Below are 18,903 nucleotides of genomic sequence, written 5' to 3' on the forward strand. Positions count from 1 at the left end.
AGGTAATGGAGCGTGGTCATGACGTGTGGCAGAGCAGGCTTGGCGCGGCCACGGCCACGGCAAAATTGGAACTTGGAAGGCTCGCTCGCTGGGGTCAAACGCGCGACCAAGGGACGAGTGAGTCGCAGCCTTCTTCTCTTTGTCCTTCTTCAACCACCATCTCGCACCCCTTCCCCCCCTCCCCCTCTCGAGGAGCGCGTTTGCACCCAGGAAACCTCTCGTTTCCCTGACGGAAGACCCCTGGCCACGCACGCTCCAGCATTCTGTGCATACGCGGATCGCCTTGACGGCTGCAGCCTTCACTCGATCGCCAGTCACTCGCCCTTGACGACTTTGCACTCACGCCTGCCTATCGTGCTTCGACCTATTCACTTAGTGTCCAGCCCGCCTGTCGCATACCTCGCCACTGACTCCGTCGCCCTCGCTGCCGCCTAACACCTACGCCCTCTGTACTGCCTGGTCTACTCGAATATCCCTATCCGACTACCTTGCACATCCTCGTCGGTCGCCATCGCCTGTTACGCCCGTCTTGCGCCTGTTGTCCTTCCTATCGCGCATGCAACTGAGCCTCTACTAAAGCGTCGGCCCAGAGCGCTCTGCGCTTCGCCATCGGCGCGAAGTCATCGGTTCGCACCAACCGACTGTGCGAAGCCTCGTCTCTCACTAACACGCTGCAGGGTGTGAAGCCACACTCGATCCCAACTCATCCACAAATCATGCCGTCCTTCTACCCCCGTCAACTCCCGCCCACCCCGCCCGAGTTCATCCCTTCCAGCTGCCAGCCCATGCAGTACCCTCAAGACTCGTACCGCTCCTGCGACCCCCGTCAGGATGCTGCCTACGACTACCCAAGAGGATACCAGCAGCCTGCCTTCCAGCGCAACCCGATCCTTCCTCCCATCAACAGCTACTACGATTCTGCCGCCGCCCCCATCCTGCCTCCTTTGAGACTTCAGGAGCGCCTGGCCATCGAGGATGACTACCGCCTTCGCCTGCAGCAGGAACAACGTACTCAAGCCGCTCAACAACAGCAACAACAACAGCAGCAGCAGCAACAGGCACAGCAATCCACACAGAAGGAAGACAAGGCAACCGGCGGAGTATCGGCCAAGCTCGACTACGAGATGGAACGCATGACCAACTTTGTGGCCGAGTCGGCGTCGGGAATGTATGCTCTCCATCTGTCCCCAATCTGCCTTGCAGATATTGACATCTGTCGAAGCATCCAGCCTAGTGTTCCAATCCAGCCCTCGTTCCGCAAATGGGTCTCGCAAGTCCTGTCGGCCACTAGACTACCCTCGGCAACCATTCTTCTCAGTCTGCACTACTTGACCGTTCGCCTGCGAGACTATCCTCCCAGGACCACCTCTTCGTCCGAGAACCACATTTACCGCCTGCTCGCCGTAGCTCTGATCCTAGGCAGTAAGTTCCTCGACGACAACACTTTCATCAACCGCTCGTGGTCCGATGTCACTGGCATCAAGGTGTCTGAGCTGAACAACCTCGAGATGGAATGGCTTGCCCTCATCTCCTTCGACCTGCACTGTGATCCTACTGACCCGGCTGGTCTGGCTACCTGGTTGCGTGCTTGGAACGACTACGACGCCCAGGCCATCAGCCGTTCGCGCATTACTCGTCTGTCTCCGCTAAGCACAAACGTCCAGCGCCAGTCACCCCGCGCCTCGCGTTCTCCTTTCCAGCCACAGTACAAGGGCAGCTTCGCCGACTTCACACCTCAGTCATCGAGACCTTCCTCTACTTACTCCGGCACTCCTTATACCTCGGCGGATCCGTGGAACCCTATCGAGCGTGCAAATTCGGTCGAGGCTTTCTACAACACTCAGCACCGTTACCCGACATTAGATGAGCTCGATCACTCGAACAGCCTTGCTGCTCTGGAGCAGGCTCGAAGATCCACTGCCTACGCTGGTTGTGCCTTGCCGCTACCACCTGCCTTGACTTCGTCTTATTATTCTCCTTGGAACCAACCTACCTGGGGAGGTTCTCATCCTCCCGGCTGCAACTGTATGACATGTGCCCGCCAGTACATGCCTTTTATGGGTGCTTCCGGTTACCCAGCCCAGACTGTCGTCGGTTAGTTGATTGTATCTCACGATTACCGAATTTCGCATCATAGTCCCTAAACGACCTGTCTGATACTGGCATTCTTGCATTACCTTTCTGGTTCGACACTTGTTCGAAAAGTTATCTGCTTTTTGCCGCGTCTTCAGCGTACCCCGGACCACCAAAAAAGTTTTTCACCACACGCCTACATCGCCTACAAAAAAATCATTTCTTCGTTCAGCGTATCTTTTCAACTGTTCATATTTCCTTCTTGTCTGTCGGGCCTGGCACAGACAGCACAGCTTTCCCTATCAACAGCGCAACTTCAATGTGCGCAGCTAGATTTCCTTTCCTTTTTCTTTTGACGGGGCTCTTTTTACAACTCTAGACTATCTCTAGGTTTGGGGTCGCGGACTTGGTATACGTTTTTCTTCGCATGGCGTCTAGGCTGCGGCTTTTATCGCTTCGGCGGCGAGCGGTTCTTCTGATAGTGTTGCACATTCATCGCCTTCACTGTCATCTTCCTTCTTGTTTCTTGCTCTCCTACGTTTGCAAGAGATTGGCCGAGCAGGGACGGACGCTTTGTGCGATCAGCATAGCATCGCTACTCTCGTTGTCTTGCTTGACCTTTTTGTTCTGTCGAGTTTTCTTTGGCTCGCTTGATGTCTATTGCTGGGATGCTCATTCTTTTTTGCCTATCTCCTCAAATACACAAAAAAAATACTCTGGTTGGGGCTCCTGCCTTGCCAGAAACTTTGGCCGTCATTCTTCTCATCATCTTCGTGAACTTTTTATTATTGAACAAACCAAAACCGAGAATGAGCCACCACACACACCTCTCCCAACCATCGGGTATCTTGCGCTCGCTCTGATAAGATACCATCCAACCCAACTGATGAGCGATTCGTGGCCAACAGCCCACCCTGTATTAACAGATCATACCTGTGCCGCCTGCTTCGACAGTTGTTTCGACCAAAGTCTGGTGTACTTACCATTGAGAGCGTAAAGCTGCTCGTGCGTGCCCCTTTCCACAATCTGACCATCCTGTACTACGAGGATGAGGTCTGCATCCTGGATCGTCGACAGTCGGTGAGCCACGACAAATGTCGTTCTTCCCGTAGCCAGTCTTTTGAAAGCCTTTTGAATTGCGGCCTCCGTTTCGGCATCGACCATGCTTGTTGCTTCGTCCAACAGCACAATATGCGGGTCGCGCAGTATTGCCCGGGCTATGGCGATGCGTTGAAGCTCACCACCGCTCAGTTTCACACCCCGCTCGCCGACTGTGGATTGATAACCATCGGGAAATGAGATGATGCGATCGTGAACTGCTGCTGCGCGGCAAGCCTCTTTAACATCCTCGTCGGTTGCTTCCAGTCGAGCATATCGGACGTTCTCCATGATGCTGGTGTTAAACAAAGACGGGTCTTGTGGCACCACTCCAAAAGCTGCACGAAGACTGTTTAGGGTGACATTCCTGATGTCTTGTCCGTCAATCTTGATGCTGCCGTTTGACACATCGTAGTACCGGAAGAGTAGTTTGAGGATCGTCGATTTTCCACCTCCTGTCTCACCAACAAGTGCAATGGTCTTGCCAGCTTCCGCAATAAAGGAGATATTGTCAAGAGAGGCTTTGCGTGTATCATACGAGAACCCGACCCTATCGAAGTCGACTCTGCCCTCAGTAAAGCGCAGAGGTTCTGCTTCAGGGCGATCAACAACACTCGGTTGGGTACGCAAGAGTTCCAAGAGTCGCTCCGAGTCGATGAGCATCTGGGACAGCTGTCTGACAGAAAACGTGACACTGGTAAGTGGTGCTTCAATAGTACGCCAATAAGTCACCAGAGTGATGAAGTTGCCCACCGGCGCTGCACCGCGAGACACGCGATATGCAGCAAGCAAAGCAGCAGAGAGTTGTCCAAGCAGTAGAACAAGATTCTGAGCGGCATATCCTGCAAAGTGCGCCATGTAGTAACGACCTCTTGCGACGTTATGCTCATCGACTGCCTTGGAGTATTGGGCACATTCATGGTCGGTCATGTTGAAATGTGCAACCGTCTGCCAGTTCCCGATACTTTCGTTTTGAACCTTGGACTCGTTACGCTGGGCCTGATTGTATCGTCTACGACGTTGCACAGCCCAAGATGTCGATTTGGTTCCGATACATGTATAGCCAACCCCGACCAAAATCATGATCAAAGTAATGCTTGCGTCGAAAAGGAGGGTAACGTAAACCATGGCGATGATGAGATCGAAAATCATCGGACCCACATCGAGAAACATGAAATCGCAGAGACGATACAGGTGCTGACCTTGCCCGATGGCTGCCATCAGCTCCCCTGAATGCTTGTTGCTGTGAAAATCCATGGATAGATTCATGATGTGACCGAACGCTGTCGTTCCAATCTTTCGATAGGCGTACTGCTCAATCGGGAGCTGACAGAATTGAGTGATAGCATGAAGACCAGCATAGGAACCGAGCCACACGTAAAGCATCCACAGTCCAATCTCCTTGAAAGGGATTTCGCCTGAGTATTATTAGCTACATCTTGCTTCAACCATATGTCCTCTTACCGGTCTCATGTACTGAAGAGAGCTTGTCGGTGATTATGCCCAGCTGTCTTGGAACCAGGAGATTTAAAGCTCTGTCAGCAAGTATCACAACAACCAAGATGGCAAGACAAATCTTTGCAGATCGATCTTCTGAGGGCAATGCAAGCTTTGCAAGCAGCTTGAAATCCTTCAGATATGCCATCCAGCTTCCAGACTCTTGCAAGCGCTTTTTGTGCTTCTCTTTCAGCTCTTTCGTCTGATCAGAGCATTCACCTTCATCTTGAGCAGGAAGCAAATCATCGTCTTCATCTGCGGAGTCAGCTGAAGAGCAGTCCTCGTGTGTTCTGCCATGAGAACCGAGCAGCGGCCGATGTTCTTCGTCTGCCCGGAGTCGGGCTAGCTTGAAGCAAGTAACACTTCCAGCGAGGACAGACAGGCACACAATACGACAGATTTGTAGAATAGCACCAAACTCCAAGTAGAACTTGCCTGATCCAGACAGACCCTTGACCAGAAGAACACAAGTTTCGAGCAAAGCACCTATGATCCAAGCTGCGAGATAAGGATACCAGATATGTTTTGACTTCCCTAGCAGATTAATTGTCATGGTTCCCCAGATCAATATCGATCCTCCAACGTAAACCTGGTTGAACGAATTAGATTGCAGGTTTGGTCCCATTCTCATCGAGTGCTCACTTGGATGTCTTGCGTCACATCTTGCTGCTCCGGTTCTTGGAATTGCTGCAAGGCGTACTCCAGAGCTTGCACAATCTTGAGGGTGTCAGTCGAGTTGAGAGAAGGACGCAGGGTTACGTACAAATAGCAGCGAAACGGTTGCCGATAGTACTACAGACACAATCTGCCTAGTTTTGGCTGAACCACGAGAACATCTGGATGGTTTCTGGAGTGCACAGAATGCAATGAGCCGCGCAATGCTGTAGGTTGTGCCGATCGCGATGGGTGTGATCCAGTGTAGAACTTGAACGGCCAACGAGCGTGAAGACATTTGGCGTTCGTGAACCCCTCGCTTAGATCCAGTCAATATGATATGCCGCTTCCAATGCCAGTACCCGATATGTGTGCAGGATGTTCTCTGTCAACCGGAGTCAGTTGACAGGCATGAAGCGAAGATCAGATACGGGCCAGAGGTGGCTATTTATTGCAAGAGATGCTCTTTCCGGCCAGGAGCAGCACTAGTCAGACAAAGAGGTAGGCAAGACAATTCCTGGGTCCCAGGTGCCGGCTCAGTCTTTAAGTCATACAGACGACGGCTCCAAGCGATGTGCAATCTGGAGAGGTGGCCTGTCCATGCGTGTCTTGTCTCTGCAACAAAGCGTTTACCTTAGCAGGACATGCAAGTAGCTCGGAAGTCAACCCATATGTTTCTTGAGTCTCTCATCAACCTGGACCGGTCGTGGCCAACCAAACAAATTGAGGGCTGCGCGCCCCTCCGACAGCGCATGAAGATACTCCAATCAGAACCACTGGGGCACCTGATTATTGGAAATGCTTACCAGCTTTCGGACTCTCACCGCACTGTTGGACACACCGCTCATGGCCGCTTAGGTTGATTGGTGAGCGCGTCCCGCACCAAGGGGGCGTCTCTGTCCCGACTAGATACATACCATGGCTCCGGTATCGACGTGCTTCCGGACTCCGCAGACAACCAAGTCGCGTCTCAGCATTCCGAGTGTCCATGCACGTTAGTGGGTAAAGACACGATCAAACACGAGTATGCTTTGTTGGCCATCAATAAAGCTCTTGCCAGATCAGTCGATACCGACCCTGCCACGGTGCGTAGATCTCAATGATAGTGACCTGATTTCTGGGTCGAATTGACAAAGTAACAACACGAATACGGACGTATACACAAAGCTTCAGCATGGGATAGTCTTGTGTTTGTTTTTCTTGAGTCATCAAATCCTGGGCAAACTTTGTCAGAAACAAGAAAATATCAATTGGCTTGGAAAAACATTCAGAACCACTCGGAATTGCAACCATTGTCGTTTCTAGATCACTCAAAAGGTCAAGCAGAAGTACAAGCCTTGAAGCACTTCGTCCTGCATATGAGTGAATTTTGGCAGGACAAAAGCATCGTCCACAAAGACAGAGTGATGACAATATTGTCAGCATAATGCTCTGAAACATTTATTAGTACCTTTGCAATATGGTTATGCCCAGACAGAACCAGGACTTGTTTCACGTGATAAGAAAGCAAACATCCTACCCATGTGCAAAGACATGCCACGCGAATAGCTAACAAATGTACAATGGCACAATGCCTTTAGTATGAGGAAAGCATCCATGTTGTCATCTCTCCTCCCACTGTGGCACTATGAGAAAGCTATAGAAATGCACAGTACTTTCAGTCAAATTAAGATATTCACCGAGAGTCATGATGCTGTCGTCTCTCCTTGGACTCTATTACCATCTAACAGCTATAGGAATGCACAGCGCTTGACGTGCATATGAGGCACCCGAAGAAAGCCCTCAATGTGTCGTATCTCAGTGAATACTGTCGTTTATTCGCGACTACTGTGCATTTCTATAGCTGCACGCGCGTCATATCTTGAGGAGAGAGAACAAAGTTGAGTTAACATCACGTAAAAGGTAGGTATATGGAGTGAAAAAAGGTTTTATTTTTTTTTACCTATGTTGAGCAATCCAAAACCACCCCAAAAAGCACTATTATTAGCTGTTGCGGCTGTTTTGTCCAATGCTGGAGCCGCAGACAAATCTTTATACCCAAGAACGCCAAAAGAAACCAGTTCTAATCCGTTGTTCTATAGGGTATCATGTAATTGTAAGGCAATGTGAGGAAAGTTTGTGTGTAGCAGCGCGTTTAACGACCCCAGCCCTTGTTTTCTCTGGTGATGAGGGCATACACATTCATCAAACCGTGATAGTACGAGAAGGCGATCATAGCGGGAATGAACACCATGTCCTGGGGGAACTCGAGGAAGTGGGGAATAATCTTGACAATCTTGGTGAAGAATATCCAGCAACCCAGGAGACAAAGAGAATAGGTGCGGTTGAAAGTGTCGTAGTCAGACATGCCGAAGTAGAGGAGGGCGGAAAGCGAACCGTCAATAAGGAAGGCAGGAGTCTGGAACTGGCCGATGTAGATGGCGTAGAGACTCCATGGGTGGGTGTCGTACCAGTAAGTGGTAGTTTGCATAACACGGAAGTTACCTCTCCTAGAAGCAAAGTTAGCATGTTTCTTATGTAAGTGTGATAGGGGAAAAAAACCAATGTCCACGAGCCCAGCGAAGGCACTGGAGGATGAACTTGTAAGGAGTTGTCTCCAGAGTGGTCATAATACGGGCCTTTGGCGAGAAATTCAGAGTGATCTGGAGGCCCTGATCATAGACCCATCTTGTGAGGTTCTTGTCATCATCGTGGTTGAGGGCGTTCATGAAGTAGTCGTAGAATTTGTCGTTCTGAATGAGTGAGGCACGGTAGAAGCTAGTACGACCAGAGAGAGTAGAAACTGCGCCATCGATCAGGTTAGTAGCGCCTGTGTTGAAGTTGCGGCGTTCGAGGTAGCAAATTCCTAGAAAGTTCACAAAACCTGTAGATTCCTTCGCACCAGTCGAGCGACAGACTCTTTGAGAAGGACCGCAAGCGCCAACCTCAGGATTTTCGAAGCAGGCCAACATGGCAGTGATGAAGTCGTCACCAGGCCAGAAGACATCATCGTCAGCGAAGGCAACAATGGAACCAGTCACAGCCTGTTGAAGAGCTGCAACCATCTGTGTTCGCTTGTTCAATTTTTCAACTCCAATTACGAGAACCATGTCCAACTTCTCCTTTTCCTCCGTGGCAGCAGCAGTAACCTCGGCACAAGCGGCATATACCGAAGGGACGAGGTCCTCCCTGGTGACGACGATGATCTGACGAGGGCTGCAGACACGGACGCGTTTGAGACAGGCCATGACCTCGTCCTTGTCAGCAAAGACGGTAGGAACGACGACGGACACGTCGCTCGATGTGAAAGCAGGGTTGTTTCGCACAGGGTAACCCTTCAACGTGCTGTATGCGAGGATGTTCACAATCAAGCGGAGGTAACGAAACACGGCGAGCAAGACGAATGTGAGCAGGAAGGGGTTAGAGAATTTGCCCGAGATGCCGTAGACAGACAAGGCCAGAGCGAAGAAAATGAGAGAATATGTCATCTTGGGGTAATTCTTCAAGAAAGGCTTGGTGTAAGGCCTGATACGGCGGAAGATGGCACTAGGGACTGAAATCAGCAGAGTGTACACAATGTTAAGGATGTTGTAGATCATAAAAATGATCGGGAGAATGTTGAGAAGAAGCATTTTGGTTTTTTTTTTCCAGACGATCCAGTCGTTCTGTAATTGTTTGGTTTATGGATTTTTGTTTGGGGGTTGGGTTGCTGTTTTGTTTTTTGTTTTGGTCTGAAGAGAGGAAAGAGAGTAGATCGCAGGTGCATTAAATACTGGGATCGAAAACAAAGACATACCGTTGTCTGTTTGGACAAAGACTGGCGTTTTGGATGAGTCGAGTTTTCTTTCAGGGGCTGTAGAGAAAATAATGGAGTGCCAGATCGCGCACAAAGGATCGAGGAAGATGTGGAAAGGAGAGGCGCTAAGCATCACAAAGCAACAGTGATACTCGACAAAGAATGAAAAATGATAACAAGACGCGAAAATGCAATGAAGGATGATGGAAGTTTGTGAGCAGGATGTGAAAGAACTGAGGAGATTTGAAGACCAAGCCATGATGTTACCATATCTTCAGGGTCGATTACCGGGATACTGCCTCCTCATGTGCAAAGGTTTGTGACGCGTATAGCTGTACAAGCGCACAGTGATTTCGAGATTAGGGACGCATCCGAAGAGAGCCTGGAGAACACCGTATCCCAATGGATACGATCCATATCTCAAAAACACTGTGCATTTCGATAGCGAGCATTGCGACCTGTAGCTTCGTGGGGAGAGGAGTGTAGGAGACCATGAGCTACGAGATTTAGCACACGGGGAGGTGCTAAGGCCTTTTCCGCCACCAAGCAGTCAAATCAGGGGTTGTCGTCCTCCGGGAAGTAGTATCCCCAGGTGCAAAAGTGTGGAACACATATCGCTATGAAGATGCACAGTACTTTCGAGCAACAAGACAGTGTCCATCGAGATACGATACTCTCTTTGATTATGTCCTCGATTGAGAAACCATTGAGAGCAGTACTTGTCAGACCTCTCCTTGAAAAGGATCCTGCGTTGCGACATAGATTGTGGCATTGACATCGTCTTTTGCCAGACTCCTTTCTCTAAGAACGTATGAACTTTTCGCTCTCTTCAGGCTCATCCTAGACCAAAAAGTGTGAGGCTTTGCAGATCCTTGGCTGTTCGAAATCCTTCCAGTGAAAGCATCAGATGTCATAATTCTGTCCATTTATGGCGTGGACTCGAAACGATAATGTCATAGACAAAAGGGCAGGCGTTGGTTGCTTATGATGTGGAGGAGAGGCACACTGCTGCCAAGGAATGGAAGTTGGAGGAAGTGGGACGTCGAGCACAGACGCACAATACTCGAAGAGCCAAGGTTCATGGGGAAGGCATTCTCCCGGCACCTCGAAGACTGTCTTGGATGGAGAGCTGAAGCATTAGGAGACAGCGATGCAGATCTCAGGCTTTGGCCAGATGTTGAAACACATTGCGAAGCTGTGAGTGAATGTGAAGGAGAGACCACACGTTGCAGGCCGTGTGAAGGTTACCTGAGTGAAATGGAGGAAAGAACAGGTCCAACAGACCCCGGGCTGGTTAATTAGGGCGTGCGATGGTCAGTAACTTATATTCTCCGACGCGGACACCTCTGTTGATTGCTCGTCTGACCCTTTCACAACCCCTTCACTTCAACAGCCATGGCCGGCAACGTTCCCGTCACACAGTCGCTAGACGACATCTATCCCCAGGATGCCCTCGAAAGCCAGCGCAAGAGATGGAGTAACCTGCTGTCGTCGTTCAAGGAAGCATACGGCCGCCCCGCCGAGTTCGTCTCACGCAGTCCCGGTCGCGTCAACCTGATTGGCGAGCACATTGACTACTCGCTGTACGAGGTCATCCCTATGGCTGTCACGGCCGACGTCCTGCTTGCTGTCGCCGTCTCGCCCGCCAACGGCTCGCCCACCGTCCGCATCCAAAACGTCCAGTCGGACAAGTTCGCTACCCGCTCCTTCACCATTGCCCACGACGGGGAAGTCGACATCGACCCTACATCTCACGAATGGACCAACTACTTCAAGTCCGGCCTTCGCGGTGCCACCCAACTGCTCAAGAAGCACGCCGTCGCGGGAATTGGTCAATTGAACATCGACATCCTGGCCGACGGCACTGTTCCCGCTGGAGGTGGTCTGTCTAGCAGTGCCGCCTTTGTCTGTGCCAGCGCTTTGGCCGTCATGAGAGCCCACGGTCAAGAGACGGTTGACAAGAAGGAGCTCGTCGAGCTGGCTGTTGTTTCCGAGAGAGCTGTTGGTGTCAATTCTGGAGGCATGGACCAGGCTGCTTCGGTGTTTTCCCAGAGAGGCTCTGCCCTGTACGTCGCTTTCCAGCCAGAGCTCTCTGCCCGCACCATAGAGTTCCCTCAGACACACACTCCTTTGACCTTTGTCATTGCTCAATCCTTTGTCGCTGCCGACAAACACGTCACCGCTCCCGTCTGCTACAACCTCCGCGTCGTCGAATGCACTCTTGCTGCTCGTGTCCTGGCCAGCATCTGTGGTTTGAAAAACCTGCCCGACGATTCATCCCCGCTAGGCTTCAGTCTGCGCTCCTTTCACGACAGCTACTTCAAGAAGAAGGGTGCCGTCGGAGACGACGTCAAGGACTTTAGATCTCAGCTCGACCAGCTTGTTCACATTGTCGACAATTACCTGCCGCAAGAAGAAGGGTATACTCGTCAGCAGATTTCGGAGCTCATTGGCACTTCGGTCGACGAGCTGGAGAAGAGATACATGACCAAGTTCCCCGTACGCGCCGACAGCTTCAAGCTTAGGCAAAGAGCCTTGCACGTCTTTGGTGAAGCTGTGCGCGTGCTCAAGTTCATGGACCTGCTGCAATCGCCTGCCCCATCTGATGACAAGGAGAGCGAGGAGCTTCTCAAGAGTCTAGGAAACCTACTAAACGATACCCAAGAATCATGCCGCGATATCTACGAATGCTCGTGTCCCGAGCTCGACGAGCTCTGCAAGCTTGCTCGTTCGGCTGGTGCATATGGCAGTAGATTGACGGGCGCTGGTTGGGGTGGCTGTAGTGTCCATCTCGTGCCCCAGGACAAGGTCGAGGCTGTCAAGAAGGCATGGGAGGAAAAGTATTACAACAAGCGATTCCCCGACATGGACGCCGCCAAGTTGCAGGACGCCATTGTCGTCAGTAAGCCTGGCAGTGGAAGCACTCTCTTCCAAGTCGCCGGCAGAGAGAGTCTTTAAGTACTACACGCATGATGCGCATGATGAGCACGAGTTCGATACCACTGCTGCGATTTGCTTTCTAGTGTATATAATTATAGAGGATTTACGCATCTTCGTGATCCGTGTGCTCGCATATCGACGTTGTCGCTGCTGTCTCGATCGCGTCTCACAGCGGAACCTGTGAGCCAGGAAGACCAGGCATGCCGTCCAAGCCGCCAACCTTCTCAAGCAGCTCTCTGAAATCAACACCGTGCTTCTCAAACTCTTGCTGCACCTTTTTGTATGTCTCGACCTGGCGTTCTTGGGTGAAGCCTCCAGGACGACTGCTTTCGTACTGGACGATTTCGATCCAGCGGAAGAACAGGCTCTCCTTGCCCATGACGGTCAGACGGTCCTTGAGCGCGACAATTTTTTTCCTGTTTTCCTCTTCCGAGCCCTCTTCGTCCAACTTGTGTACTGGCCAATACAACCATCCATGATGTTCACTGTACGCAAGTACACTCTTTTCAAAGTCCTCGAGGCTGTTCTTCTTGTCGTCGATCAGACGGTGGGCGTAGACCATGGCACCAAAGTCCAAATCCCAATCTTTGCCCATCATGAGGTATGCTGTCTTTTGGCGCATGAAATTGCGTTCAATGGCCGGCAGGATGCGTGTCGTGAAGAAAGGGCTGTCTCCTCCGGTCTTGACACCTGCCAGAAGCTCCTCGCTGCCCCAGTCACGGCTGATGCGTACAGCAACTTCTTGGTCACGGAAGCCAATCTTGATGCGCCAGTAGCACGGGTTGGCGGGAGCCTCGAGGAAAAAGGTGACGGGCCATGGCAGGATGAAGCGGCCGAGGACAAAGTCGAACATGAACATGGCCACACGTTTCGTCAGGACCCATGCCAGGTGCGACTTGGTCTTGCTAGCCGTATCAATCGTGGCGGGCGAGTCGAGGCCAATGACCGAGGTGAAGATGGCCAGATAGGTAGGGAGGATGGCATAGATACGCCACACCAGTAACGCGGCGATGGCGACATTCAGTAGGACAGGAACGGTGAAGATGCGCTTTTTGAACCCTGCAGGGAACCGGTCGACATGAAGAATGTAGACGTGGTTCTTGTCCAGGCTCTCGACGAAAGGTTCCAGAGCTGTAGGCGCTTTCAGAAACGGCGGCGGCGGTAGTCTTGGGTCTTGCAGGGGCTTGGTGGCCTTTTTGACCGACGTTCGAGCCATGACGGGATGTGCAGTCAATCAATCGACGTCGCAGTGTGCTTGGTGAATGTTATAGCCATCGAGCATGCGACAGCTTACCAAGTTTCAGGAGCCCCACCAAGCTGCAAGGCCCCTTTTGGTCGTCATATCAATCTTCATCACTCTTGCACAACCAGGGACAAACACCAACGAATCGCTCAACGAGGCTACAGACTATCACGAACATAGGCACTGGTAACGTGCAATGTGAAGAGTAGAGTAAGATAAGACGAACGAGTAAGTAGATGATCAAGGCCAATCGTGCCAGAAATTTCAATTCTTTTCCGATAATGCCGCATAATCGCTTAAGTGCGATAGACGAGAGATGGACAGGCCATAGAACAGAAAGAAAAATCTTGTCGTAGAGTACAATGTTCCCCTCCGGAACGGCGAACCTGCCGCTCGTGAATCAAACGCCTTGGTCTAGTGACCGCCGTAGTTTCCACCCCAGCCACCACGTGCTCCGTAGTAAGAGTTTCCAAATCCGCTTCCGTATCCGCCGTATCCGCCCTGCTGCTGCTGCTGCTGCTGCTGCTGCTGCTGTTGTTGCTGCTGCTGGTGGCTCTGTCCGCCGAGGCCGCCGAGTCCATACTGGCTGTTAAAGCCAGGGTATCCGCCAAATCCGGCCTGGTGGCTCTGAGGAGGAGGCAGTGTAGTCGAGGGTGTCTGTCCACCGACGCTGTTGGCGGCCGAGCTGGGTCTGCCGGGTTGACCAAGGCCAGGGGTTGGGCCGCTTGTCTTTGACTCTCCGAAGGGCTTCAGGTCATCGGTCTGACCAGTGCTCTGTTGCTGGCCATAGCCCTGAGACTGGCCTTGGTAACCAGACTGGCTACGACCGAAGGGCTCCGACATGCCACCGAAGCCGCTGCTAAGGTTCGAGGGCTGAGTCGAAGTGCGACCATAGTCGCCAAGCCCGCTGCTGATGCCAGAGTCACGAGACTGGATCGAGGGCTGTGTGCCAAAGCCACCAGCGTTGGCAGGTGAAGCGGCGTGGTCGTAAGACGAGCCATAGCCGTGGGGCTGTCCGTACATGGCGCCCTTGCCTCCGAACGGACTGCCATAGGCAGGCTGTTGGTATCCGAACTGGTTTTGGTAGGCTGCATGGTAGGGGCTCTGGTAGTAGGGGTGGCCATATGGGTATGCAGGGTTGTAGCCAGAGTGGGGCTGCTGATGCATTGCCGCACCGGGAGCAGCAGAAGGAGCCTGGCTGTTGGATGGAGCAGGAGTGTTGTGGCCTGATCCAGGAGCTTCGCCATAGCGAGACTGAGAAGGCAGATGAGATTCATGGTCCTGAGAGTACAAAGACTGAGCGTGACTCACCTGCTGAGGAGCTTGGGAGCCGGAAAAGGCCGAATCACTCGGAGCAGAGCCAAAGCCGCTGGTGGAACGCTGCTGGTTGGCAGTGCTGTCCTGCGACTGCGAAGCCTGCTGGCCATATGAGCCACCGTAGTAGCTCTGGTAAGCGTTTCTCTGCTGGTCGGCAGTGTAGTATTGAGAGTAATCGGAGGGTGCAGAGGAGAAGCCACCAAAAGGCTGGTGCTGTTGAGCCGAGTGCTGGGTAGCGTAGTGGTCATAGGTAGTGGAAGGAGCTTGGTGACTGAAAGGATCGAATGACTTCTGAGACTCAGGCTGCTGCATGCCGTAACGGCTGTACTGGCCGTAGCCTTGGGATTGCGAAGACTCCTGGGGGAGGGATCCGAGAGACGAAGCGTCCTGGTGACCACCGAAGGGTTGCTGAGGAACAGGAGGAAGTCCAGGAGCCTGCTTGGGAGTAGAAACGTTGTCGTGAATTGAAGATTCTTGAGAAAGAGCAGGCTGTCTCGGGGCAGGAGGCAGAGAGGCTCTGGGCTGAGAAGGGGGAGATTGCTGGGGAGGCTGAGTACGTGTCTCTGGCTCCTCTCTCTCCTCGTCTACATCAAGGCTATCGGGTTCACCGTTCAAACCCATGCTGCCAAACTGTACTGCAGCTCTGTCGACTGCGTTGTGGCCGGGCATGACAACAGCCTCTTGCTGCTCGAGCACTCTACGTTGGTAGCTTGAGTTGCGACCAGGTGTGCCAGCTGCTCTGTATGCACTGGCTGCGTAACCACCCATAGGAGGACGGCCGATGGGAGCTTGTTGAGAAGTGACAGGAGTGGCCACACGGGGGTCGATCGAGCCTACGGTGCTGGCGACAGTCTGGGTTGCGGGCTTGTTGGAAGTATCGGGAAGATGCTCAAGGTTGTCCTCGGTCAGAGGAGCGTGTGCGGATGAGAGATCGGCCTCTGAGGTCAAGGTAGAGGGCGCGACATCTGCGATTGAAGACTCGGAAGCAATGGGAGCTGTCTCGGTCTGTTCGATTTGTGTGGGCTGTTCCTCAACGGCTGCTGGTGCGACCTCTGGCTCGAGCTGCTGTGTCGATTCGGGAACGGCCTCCTGGGGAACAACGGACGAGGACTCGATGGGCTCGGGCAATTCTGCAGCAGCAGGTGTGGATTCGACGGCGGCGGCAGGGGCTGCAGCTTGGGTGGGTTGCTTCGGCACGACAGGTACAGGTGGAGGCTTGGGCTTGGCGAACATGCTGGCCCACGTCTTCTTGCCCGAGCTCTCAGAGCTCGCGAGGGTCTTTGCAACATCGGGAACAGTGGTCGGAGTGGTTTCGGCGGTGGCGGCAGCGGTACCCCATGCGCCTTGTTCGGTTACGGCCGGAGTGTCCCAGGCGATTGGAGCGGCGGGTTCGGCAGCGACATTGTCCCAAGCAGGAGACTCTGTGGTAGGGACGGACACGGCGGGGGTGTCTTTGGTGAAAGCGTCGGTCACGGCAGCATGGCCACCGCGAGCGCCTCGGAAGCCTCCACGACCGCGATCGGTGGCGCGACCTCTACCGCCTCTGGAGCTCTCAAAGCCACCTCTTCCACGCGCACCGCGAAGTGGGATGGTGGGCTGCTCTGCGCCGGCGGCGGCCGAAGTGTCCTTGGCCTTGGATCGTGCTCTATCCTTGCCCTTCTTGGGGACTTGGGCGAATTGCGAGACGTTGCCTGTGGGGTAGCGGTGGTTAGCAGGACGGCTTTGGAAAAGATCAAGGGCGACGACGCACCCTGAGTGATTCTATCAATGACAATCTGAACGTCGCCATCGGCCTCTGCAATGGCAAAGACTAGATCGTCGTCGGTCCAGTCCGGGAACATATCGCGCATAAAGCTCAATTGGGTCGAGTAAGTTTTCTTCATGTTGCCCAATTCGCCCTGCTCGTCAAAGGCATCGTCGAATTGCACCGACGACGAGTTGGCAGTCGACGAGGTTTGAGATTGGCGAGGGGGACCTCTTGGATGCGAGGCACGGCCACCTCTGGTAGAGCTTCTGCCCCGTGATGCCACGGGTCTGGAGTCGATGTCCGACATGGTATGGGAGCGACTGTCCTGTGCGGACAGGCAGAAAAGGGTAAGTGGAACGAGACGGGGGCAGTCGAGGGGGCGGGACTGCGGGCGAGTGGTAGGGACAAGGAGCAGTATGGAGATGGGCGCAGGAGAGGTTGGTTTTGACGGGCTTTGGAGGAGTGAGTCTCTTGCTTGTCGACCTTGTGCAAGAGAGTGAAGCTCCGTCATTCCGTCTGTGCGCCGCCGGTCACGTGGAGGCCCTTCACTGGCCATCTGAGACCACTCGGCCTGCAGACATGCTTCGACGTGACATTGAGCGGAAGCGAAGACTCTGAAGGGCAGATGGAGCCATGTTTCATGCGCGCAGTTGCGTCGGGGGGGTTATGGGCAAGGTCATTCAGACACTGCTGCAGGTCCAGCATCCATATGCCTCCTCGATGCTCAGATTCGTCACATAGCTAACAACATATTCCATGGCAATCCAGAAGTAGGTTTATAGAAGTTCAATCGCCATCGAGATACTTTAGACCAAGAGCAAAGCTCGCTACGATTGATGTGTGTAAAAGCGGAAGCTGCTGACGTTCGAAATGCTCTACTGCACCATGTGACAAAGGCAAGCGCGCGGGAGGCAGGGCCTTGGCATGAGGCAGGCGGTTGCGTAGCTTCCTACTTGGGCGCCGTCTCTTTGACGCAGACATCACACATTGCCATACACCACAACATGAAGGCCTCGTCGGTACAGCAGGCCTTCAAGAGCCTGACATCGCGCATCCACCCACAGCTGCCACTGTCCGAACGCGAATCGCAGCGCTTGCTAAACGCCCTCACATCATCCTTCCGCACCCATCTGGAACACCAATACCATGACGCGCCCGCTTCAGCTTCTCCTACCTCGGTCCCTGCCCAGCGTCCTCTGTCGTCCGCTACAGCCACCGACCTTCACTTGGCTTCCATCTTGACCAACCCTCTTCTCTCTAAGCCTGTTCAACAACAACTCAAGGCCAAGGCCAAGCACCCAGTTGCCCTCTTCGAAGATCAGGTCGCCGCTGGACGTGCCAACCTATCTTCTGCCAGACTATGTCTCGAAGCTTTCCGTACCTCTCTTTCTTCGCTGCCTCCTGCCCAAGTCAATGACCATATCACTCGCTATGCTGCTGGCTCCCGTGCTTTGAGATGGCTATGGACTAGTGCCCGGACCCACGACCTTTCCTTCGCCCGAGATGCCCGTTTCTGCAACCAGCTTACCTATTTCCTTATCCGCGAAGGCAAAGACGCTGCTTTGTGGGAGCTGATCGACACACCCGTCGCAATCTCAGCCAACCTCGCCGCCAAAGAAGCAAGTCTACGCAAGGGCTTACTGCTCGTTGCTATTGTCAAGACTCATCTCTCTGCTCCTCATCCGTCTCTCGAGTCTGCCCTCTCTGCTTTCTTCCAAGCCGTAGATGCCTCTCAATCATCTCACGCTTCGGTCTCACACGCCGGTGTCTATCTGACTCAAGCCTTGGTCAAGCTCAAGTCCTTTTCCGACTCCGAAGTTGCTCTGTACGATCAATTCATGCATGCTATCCCCCGCTGGTCCAAGAAGCATCCAGACAGGGCTGTTTACAGGATTGCGAACCTTGCCTTACACCATCCCACCACACCGTCAGCTGATCCCGCTTTGGACTTCATACGCCTCCAGCTCAGGCCTCTTGCTTCTCATCCCTTCCTGAATCCAACTACTGCATTCCAGAAGTCTACGGTCTTTGCTTTCTTCTTCGATACCGTTAAGCTTTTGCAAAAGCAGGAACACTTTGATGATGCACTGTGGGTAATGGAGTTCATGCAGCAAAGGTTCCCTGACGAATTTGCACCACCTCGCGCTTCGTCCTCTGCTGTGTCTCCATCGTCCCAAGCTGGAGAAACGAGAGAATCCACCTTTTCCCACTCAAACTTACCTGAATGGAAGGTTCCTGAACTTGGCTGAGTGCTTAACTGTTACAGCCTGCCGAACATAATCAACAAGCGCGACAGAGCATGTCACCCACAACATATCTGGCGGACTGCAGACAGAACTCAATGACCAAGCCGTGAGGGACGTAGGCTCGCTCCATGGTCGAATTTCGCCTGGAAGCGAATGCGGTCTACCTCTTCGGTCGGCGCATCCGAACCACAACGCTTCTCCAGTGCATACTTAGGCAACAGAGATAGATCCATCAACTGACAACCACACTTCACGGTCCCAATTCGCTATCGAGTACTTCTCGTTGCTGGATCAGATGGTATCTCATGGTCTC

The 18,903-nt window shown here is 52.9% G+C and overlaps 7 protein-coding genes across 7 annotated transcripts; 3 read left to right on the forward strand and 4 right to left on the reverse strand.

The window, feature by feature from the left end:
* Positions 1 to 716: 716 nt before the first annotated feature.
* Positions 717 to 2,099, forward strand: M436DRAFT_53441 (uncharacterized protein; the record flags this gene model as incomplete). Its single annotated transcript, XM_013569077.1, has 1 exon — positions 717 to 2,099. One exon carries the CDS (start codon positions 717 to 719, stop codon positions 2,097 to 2,099), a length of 1,383 nt encoding a protein of 460 aa, XP_013424531.1.
* A 901-nt stretch (positions 2,100 to 3,000) lies between these two features.
* M436DRAFT_53579 (putative ABC transporter) lies at positions 3,001 to 5,620 on the reverse strand (the record flags this gene model as incomplete). Its single annotated transcript, XM_013569101.1, has 4 exons — positions 3,001 to 4,589; positions 4,636 to 5,257; positions 5,311 to 5,355; positions 5,432 to 5,620. 4 exons carry the CDS (start codon positions 5,618 to 5,620, stop codon positions 3,001 to 3,003), a joined length of 2,445 nt encoding a protein of 814 aa, XP_013424555.1.
* Positions 5,621 to 7,456: 1,836 nt separating this feature from the next.
* On the reverse strand, positions 7,457 to 8,789 carry M436DRAFT_53789 (uncharacterized protein; the record flags this gene model as incomplete). Its single annotated transcript, XM_013569145.1, has 2 exons — positions 7,457 to 7,811; positions 7,864 to 8,789. The coding sequence occupies 2 exons, from the start codon at positions 8,787 to 8,789 to the stop codon at positions 7,457 to 7,459; spliced, it is 1,281 nt and encodes a 426-aa protein (XP_013424599.1).
* Positions 8,790 to 10,492: 1,703 nt separating this feature from the next.
* On the forward strand, positions 10,493 to 12,055 carry M436DRAFT_53573 (galactokinase-like protein; the record flags this gene model as incomplete). The annotated part of the gene is made up of 1 exon (XM_013569100.1): positions 10,493 to 12,055. The coding sequence occupies one exon, from the start codon at positions 10,493 to 10,495 to the stop codon at positions 12,053 to 12,055; it is 1,563 nt and encodes a 520-aa protein (XP_013424554.1).
* Positions 12,056 to 12,203: 148 nt separating this feature from the next.
* M436DRAFT_53611 (uncharacterized protein) lies at positions 12,204 to 13,253 on the reverse strand (the record flags this gene model as incomplete). Its single annotated transcript, XM_013569106.1, has 1 exon — positions 12,204 to 13,253. The coding sequence occupies one exon, from the start codon at positions 13,251 to 13,253 to the stop codon at positions 12,204 to 12,206; it is 1,050 nt and encodes a 349-aa protein (XP_013424560.1).
* Positions 13,254 to 13,694: 441 nt separating this feature from the next.
* On the reverse strand, positions 13,695 to 16,651 carry M436DRAFT_53800 (uncharacterized protein; the record flags this gene model as incomplete). The annotated part of the gene is made up of 2 exons (XM_013569147.1): positions 13,695 to 16,288; positions 16,348 to 16,651. The coding sequence occupies 2 exons, from the start codon at positions 16,649 to 16,651 to the stop codon at positions 13,695 to 13,697; spliced, it is 2,898 nt and encodes a 965-aa protein (XP_013424601.1).
* Positions 16,652 to 17,348: 697 nt separating this feature from the next.
* Positions 17,349 to 18,593, forward strand: M436DRAFT_75373 (uncharacterized protein; the record flags this gene model as incomplete). Its single annotated transcript, XM_013569290.1, has 1 exon — positions 17,349 to 18,593. The coding sequence occupies one exon, from the start codon at positions 17,349 to 17,351 to the stop codon at positions 18,591 to 18,593; it is 1,245 nt and encodes a 414-aa protein (XP_013424744.1).
* Between the last annotated feature and the right edge of the window lie 310 nt (positions 18,594 to 18,903).

Source organism: Aureobasidium namibiae (genome assembly GCF_000721765.1).
Source record: "Aureobasidium namibiae CBS 147.97 unplaced genomic scaffold scaffold_16, whole genome shotgun sequence".
Classification (NCBI taxonomy): domain Eukaryota; kingdom Fungi; phylum Ascomycota; class Dothideomycetes; order Dothideales; family Saccotheciaceae; genus Aureobasidium; species Aureobasidium namibiae.